The sequence below is a fragment of the Brachyhypopomus gauderio genome, unplaced genomic scaffold (genome assembly GCF_052324685.1).
Source record: "Brachyhypopomus gauderio isolate BG-103 unplaced genomic scaffold, BGAUD_0.2 sc45, whole genome shotgun sequence".
NCBI lineage: Eukaryota > Metazoa > Chordata > Actinopteri > Gymnotiformes > Hypopomidae > Brachyhypopomus > Brachyhypopomus gauderio.
In genome coordinates, this window is record NW_027506871.1 from 1,852,501 (window position 1) to 1,860,000 (window position 7,500).

Below are 7,500 nucleotides of genomic sequence, written 5' to 3' on the forward strand. Positions count from 1 at the left end.
ACACACACACACACACACACGCACACACACACACACACACAGCTGGGTTTAGGATAAGGTCAGTAGCTAATAGAACACACACACACATAGCTAGGTTTAGGGTAAGGTCAGAACCTTATAGATCATACACACACAATACACACCATATAACATACACATGTCTTTATATATATATATATATATATATATATATATATATATATATATATATTAGGGGTGGGACACGATTAAAAAAATTAATCGATTAAAATGCGATTAATTTCGATTAATTACTAACAAAGCTTGTAATTAATTAATCGCAATTAATCGCATTTTAATCGCATTTCAATATTTAACATGAGAAATATTAATTTACGTTTGAATGATGAATGAATCAATGAACATAAGCATAAACTTCAACATCTTGTTTATTTTTCCACCAGTCTACTACACAGACCAATAGATGAGTGCAGAAAACAGAGCAAACAGTTTTCAGAACACTGGAAATTCTGACCAAAACATTTTAATTTTGGGAGCTTTGCTCAGGATATTGGAAGAATAAGAATCAAAATCAAATCAAATCAAATCAAATTTTATTTATATAGCGCTTTTTACAACAGTTGTTGTCACAAAGCAGCTTTACAAGTGCCGAGTCCTAGCCCCCAGTGAGCAAGCCAAAGGCGACAGTGGCAAGGAAAAACTCCCTAGTTTTTTGCATGAGGAAGAAACCTTGAGAGGAACCAAGACTCAGGGGGGGAGCCCATCCTCCTCTGGCCGACACCGGTCACCATGACAACAACAACAATATAGACAGAATGTAAAAGATGCAATAATGTCCATTTAGACAGAATATAAAAGATGTAATAATGTCCATCATGGTGTAGGCATCCGGTTAGGCAGGAGGTGGCCGGCCCAGGATGGATCGCTTGTCTCTCCTCATCTCATTATTCCTCAAGCAGGCAGGCAGCCATGTGGAGAAATGAAACAGGGAAAATTAGCTCTGTATGAGGACATGTACAGGACAGGTAAAATTATAAACATTTCTGGAGTGTGGCAGCAACTCCGGCACTAAGTTAAATTATTACAGCCTAGCTAAAAAAGGCAGAACCAGAAGGTAACATAGGCTTGGGGGCATTCTGAGACAATGGCATCCGTCCACTGCACTGTCAACAAACTTGAGTGACCACGAGCAGTGACAGGATGATAGCACCAGCACCCCAGTCTACCATAAAACCCTTCGTCTATGAACCCCTGGATCTGTACCTTTATCTAAGGGGGATATTAATTATCAAACGCTAGACTAAATAAGTGGGTTTTCAACCTAGATTTAAAGATTGTGACTGTGTCAGAGTCCCGGACACATTTAGGAAGATTATTCCAAAGCTGGGGGGCCTTATAAGAAAAGGCTCTTCCCCCTGCTGTTACCTTGTTAATTTGTGGAACTAATAACAGACCAGCACCCTGTGATCTTAGTTGACGTGGAGGTTCATAGTAGGAAATAAGTTCCTGGAGGTATTCAGGAGTAAACCCGTGTAGTGCTTTATATGCTAATAATAGAATATTAAAATCAATACGAAATTTAACTGGGAGCCAATGCAGGGCTGATAGGACTGGTCTAATATACTGAAATTTTCTAGTTCTGGTCAGAACTCTAGCTGCGGCATTTTGAACTATTTGAAGTTTATTTAGATTCCTATTTGAACATCCTGACAGTAGTGAATTGCAGTAGTCTAGTCTAGAGCTAACAAAGGCGTGCACCAATTTTTCTGCATCATCCTGTGATAATGCATTTCTTAATTTGGCAATATTGCGGAGATGTAGAAAAGCTATCCTAGTAGTATTATCTATATATTTATCAAATGATAGGTCGGAGTCGAGTATGATGCCTAGGTTTTTGGCTACTGTGCCAGGTGTAATGGGATAGTCTGCAAGATTAAGCATTAAATTTGGAATTTTCTGTCTTGCGGCCTTAGGGCCCACAAGGAGAACTTCTGTAGTAAAGAAGAACTGAACAAGAACAAGAAGAACTGAAGTAAATCAGAAGATGTTTTTAATACCATTTAAGATGGTAGACTTTTTCTTTAATTTCCCAGGCCTCTGCCACAGGCATCTCCATAGTGCCTAGAAGTGGTCTTCTGCATGCTCAAAGCAAATTAATGGATCTTCCATTCATCATCTATAATATGAGCTGTCACACCAAGATAATTCTTGTTGCTAACAGAGGTCCACTGATCCCCAGTCAGAGCCACATTTGTGGCGCTCTTCACAATAACCTGTTTTACTTCCCTTTCCTCATCATACAGCTGCTGGATTTTCTTTGACATTGTCTTTCTGGACGACAGTTCGTAACTTGCATCAGTTGACGCAATTTACAGCGCTTCTTGTAAAGCCTGGATTATGCTTTCACTAGTGACCGTAGCGCGCGACTCCATCCACCTCGCTCGAACCGAAACGTTCATACTTGCCGTGTTACTTAAGCCTTCGACCACAGAGAGCGGTCTACAGTCCACAACAATCCATCTCGCCAGTGAATTGGTCAATTTGTCTGACGTGGACTTTGACATTTTGTTTCTTAATTTGAACCCCGACATGTGGTCGAGTGTTGACTGGCGACACTGTTTGCTCATACTAGGAATACATTTAGCAGCTAAGTCATCATTACTGAGCTGCGCGTTAGCACCAACATGTTTTACGTTGAGGTGGTAACGAAGGGTGGAAGTGCTCCTGTGATAAGCGAACTCCTTCCTACATAAAGTGTAAATAACACTATTTGTGTTTGTACTTCCATCTGGAAGTTTCTTATATTTAAATTTCCAAGAGTGTCTCATGCGTTAAATGCGTTAAAATGCGTTAATTTTTTTAGTTCGTTAATTTTCCTGTAATTAATTAATCGAAATTAACGCGTTAAAGTCCAACCACTAATATATATATGTATGTTTGTGTTTATATACGTGTTTTTATGTGCATGTTTGTGTTTATATATGTACATCTGTATTTGTGTGACTCTGTGTGTGTGTGTGTGTGTGTGTGTGTGTGTGTGTGTGTGTGTGTGTGTGTGTGTGTAGTTCTCTCTCTACAGAGGTGGTGGAGGATATGTGTGTGTATGTGTGTGTGTGTGTGTGTATAATATGTGTGTGTGTGTGTGTGTGTGTGTGTGTGTGTGTGTGTGTGTGTGTGTGTGTGTAGTTCTCCTCTCTCTACAGAGGTGGTGGTGAGTGTGTGTGTATAATGTGTGTGTGTGTGTGTGTGTGTGTGTGTGTGTGTGTGTGTATGTGTGTGTGTGTGTGTGTGTGTGTGTAGTTCTCCTCTCTCTACAGAGGCGGTGGTGAGTGTGTGTGTATAATATGTGTGTGTGTGTGTGTGTGTGTGTGTGTGTGTGTGTGTGTGTGTGTGTGTGTGTGTGTGTAGTTCTCCTCTCTCTACAGAGGTGGTGGAGGATATGTGTGTGTATGTGTGTGTGTGTATAATGTGTGTGTGTGTGTGTGTGTGTGTGTGTGTGTGTGTGTGTGTGTGTGTGTGTGTAGTTCTCTCTCTACAGAGGCGGTGGTGAGTGTGTGTGTATAATATGTGTGTGTGTGTGTGTGTGTGTGTGTGTGTGTGTGTATAATGTGTGTGTGTGTGTGTGTGTGTAGTTCTCCTCTCTCTACAGAGGCGGTTGTGAGTGTGTGTGTATAATATGTGTGTGTGTGTGTGTGTGTGTGTGTGTGTGTGTGTGTGTGTGTGTGTGTGTGTGTGTGTGTGTGTGTGTGTGTGTGGTTCTCCTCTCTCTACAGAGGCGGTGGTGAGTGTGTGTGTATAATATGTGTGTGTGTGTGTGTGTGTGTGTGTGTGTGTGTGTGTGTGTGTGTGTGTGTGTGTGTGTGTGTGTGTAGTTCTCCTCTCTCTACAGAGGCGGTTGTGGATGTGTCTGGTTCTGGGCGGAAGCGTTGGCTCCACGTTCACCCTGACTGGAGACAGCGCAACAGCACCGCCCTGCAGGGCCTGCTGGAGAAGCGCGGGTAAAACACTCTCACCCTCTCACTCCACCTTCTCACTCTCACCCTCTCACTCCACCTTCTCACTCTCACCCTCTCACTCCACCCTCTCACTTCACCCTCACTCACCCTCTCACTCCACCCTCTCACTTCATCCTCACTCTCACCCTCTCACTGCACCTTCTCACTCTCACCCTCTCACTTTACCCTCTCACTCCACCTTCACCCTCTCACTCCACTCACTCCACCCTCTCATTTCACCCTCACTCAACCCTCTCACTCCACCTTCACTTCACTCTCTAACTTCACCCTCTCACTCCACCCCCTCACTACATCCTCTCACTCCAACCTCACTACATCTTCTCACTCCATTCTCTCACTCCACCCCCTCACTACATCCTCTTACTCCACCCCCTCACTACATCCTCTCACTTCACTCTCACTCCACCATCTCACTCTAACCTCTGACTCCAACCTCACTTCACTCTCACTACACCCTGTCACTCTAACCTCTCACTTCACTATCACTCTAACCTCTCACTCCAACCTCACTACATCCTCTCACTCTAACCTCTCACTCCATCCTCTCACTTCACTATCACTCTAACCTCTCACTCCAACCTCACTACATCCTCTCACCCCATCCTCTCACTTCACTAGCACTCCAACCTCTCACTCCAACCTCACTACATCCTCTCACTCCACCCTCTCACTTCACTCTCACTCCACCCTCTCACTCTAACCTCTCACTTCACTATCACTCTAACCTCTCACTCCAACCTCACTCCACCCTCTCACTCCAACCTCACTACACCCTCTCATTCCACCCTCTCACTTCACTCTCACTCCAACCTCTCACTCTAACCTCTCACTCCACCCCCTCACTACATCCTCTCACTCCACCCTCTCACTTCACTCTCACTCCACCATCTCACTCTAACCTCTGACTCCAACCTCACTTCACTCTCACTACACCCTGTCACTCTAACCTCTCACTTCACTATCACTCTAACCTCTCACTCCAACCTCACTACATCCTCTCACTCTAACCTCTCACTCCATCCTCTCACTTCACTATCACTCTAACCTCTCACTCCAACCTCACTACATCCTCTCACCCCATCCTCTCACTTCACTAGCACTCCAACCTCTCACTCCAACCTCACTCCACCCTCTCACTCCACCCTCTCACTTCACTCTCACTCCACCCTCTCACTCTAACCTCTCACTTCACTATCACTCTAACCTCTCACTCCAACCTCACTCCACCCTCTCACTCCAACCTCACTACACCCTCTCATTCCACCCTCTCACTTCACTCTCACTCCAACCTCTCACTCTAACCTCTCACTCCACCTTCTCCCTCTCACTACACTCTCACTCCACCCTCTCACTCCACCTTCACTCCACCCTCTCACTCCACCTTCACTCAACCTCTCAGTTCACCCTTTCACTCCACCCCCTCACTACATCCTCTCACTCAATCCTCTCACTTCACCCTCACTCCATCCTCTCACCTCACCCTCACTCTACATTCTCACTCTATCCTCTCGTTCCAACCTCACTTCACCCTCTCACTTCACCCAATCACTCCACATCTTTACTCCATCCTCTCACTCAATTCTCTTACTCTACCCTCTCACTCCATCCTCTCACTTCACCCTCTCTCCATCCTCTCACTTCACTCTCACTCCACCATCTCACTCTAACCTCTGACTCCAACCTCACTTCACCCTCTCACTTCACTCTCACTCTAACCTCTCACTCATCCTCTCACTTTACTATCACTCTAACCTCTCACTCTAACCTCTCACTCCACCTTCTCCCTCTCACTACACTCTCACTCCACCCTCTCACTCCACCTTCACTCCACCCTCTCACTCCACCTTCACTCAACCTCTCAGTTCACCTTCTCACTCCACCCCCTCACTACATCCTCTCACTCCACCCTCACTCCATCCTCTCACTCCACCCTCACTCCATCCTCTCACTTCACCCTCACTCCATCCTCTCACCTCACCCTCACTCTACATTCTCACTCTATCCTCTCGTTCCAACCTCACTTCACCCTCTCACTTCACCCAATCACTCCACATCCTTACTCCATCCTCTCACTCAATTCTCTCACTCTACCCTCTCACTCCATCCTCTCACTTCACCCTCTCTCCATCCTCTCACTTCACTCTCACTCCACCATCTCACTCTAACCTCTGACTCCAACCTCACTTCACCCTCTCACTTCACTCTCACTCCACCCTCTCACTCTAACCTCTCACTCATCCTCTCACTTCACTATCACTCTAACCTCTCACTCAAACCTCACTACATCCTCTCACTCCACCCTCTCACTGCACTCTCACTTCATCCTCTCACTCCATCCTCTCACTTCACCCTCTCTCCATCCTCTCACTTCACTCTCACTCCACCATCTCACTCTAACCTCTGACTCCAACCTCACTTCACCCTCTCACTTCACTCTCACTCCACCCTCTCACTCTAACCTCTCACTCATCCTCTCACTTCACTATCACTCTAACCTCTCACTCCAACCTCATTACATCCTCTCACTCCATTCTCTCACTTCACTATCACTCTAACCTCTCACTCCAACCTCACTACATCCTCTCACCCCATCCTCTCACTTCACTAGCACTCCAACCTCTCACTCCAATCTCTCTCCACCCTCTCACTCCACCCTCTCACTCCACCCTCTCACTTCACTCTCACTCCACCCTCTCACTCCACCCTCTCACTTCACTCTCACTCCACCCTCTCACTCTAACCTCTCACTTCACTATCACTCTAACCTCTCACTCCAACCTCACTCCGCCCTCTCACTCCAACCTCACTACACCCTCTCATTCCACCCTCTCACTTCACTCTCACTACATCCTCTCACTTCACTATCACTCTAACCTCTAACTTCACTCACTCCACACTCTTACTCCAACATGCCCACCCTCTCACTTCACTCCAACCTCACTACTTCCTCTCACTCCATCCTCTCACTTCACTATCACTCTAACTTCTCACTCAAACCTCACTACATCCTCTCACTTCACTCTCACTCCACCCTCTCACTTCACTCTCACTCCATCCTCTCACTTCACTCTCACTACATCCTCTCACTTCACTATCACTCTAACCTCTCTAACCTCTAACTTCACTCACTCCACACTCTTACTCCAACATCCCCACCCTCTCACTTCACTCTCACTTCACTCTCACTCCAACCTCTCACTTCACTCACTCCACACTCTCATTCTAACTTCTCGCTCCAACCTCTCTTAACCCTCTCACTCCACCCTCACGTCACCCTCACTTCACCCTCTCACTCCACATCCTCACTACATCCTCTCACTCCACCCTCTCACTACACCCTCACTCCTCCCTCACTTCACCCTCTCACTCCACCCCCTCACTTCACCCTCACACCACTCTCACTCTACCCTCTTGCTTCACTCTCACTCTACCCTCTCACTCCACCCTCTCACTCCAATCCACTCACTCCACACTCTCACTCCACCCTATCATTCTAACCTCTCAC

At 46.2% G+C, this 7,500-nt stretch overlaps 1 protein-coding gene across 3 annotated transcripts in view; it reads left to right on the forward strand.

Moving 5' to 3' along the window:
- corin (corin, serine peptidase) overlaps nt 1-7,500 on the forward strand; it is a 45,085-nt gene that overhangs the window by 32,845 nt on the left and 4,740 nt on the right. For all 3 annotated transcript variants that reach the window (XM_076986087.1, XM_076986088.1, XM_076986089.1), the window contains exon 17: nt 3,852-3,977. In XM_076986087.1, the coding sequence (XP_076842202.1) occupies nt 3,852-3,977 (126 nt within the window). The remainder of the gene's footprint in view (nt 1-3,851; nt 3,978-7,500) is intronic.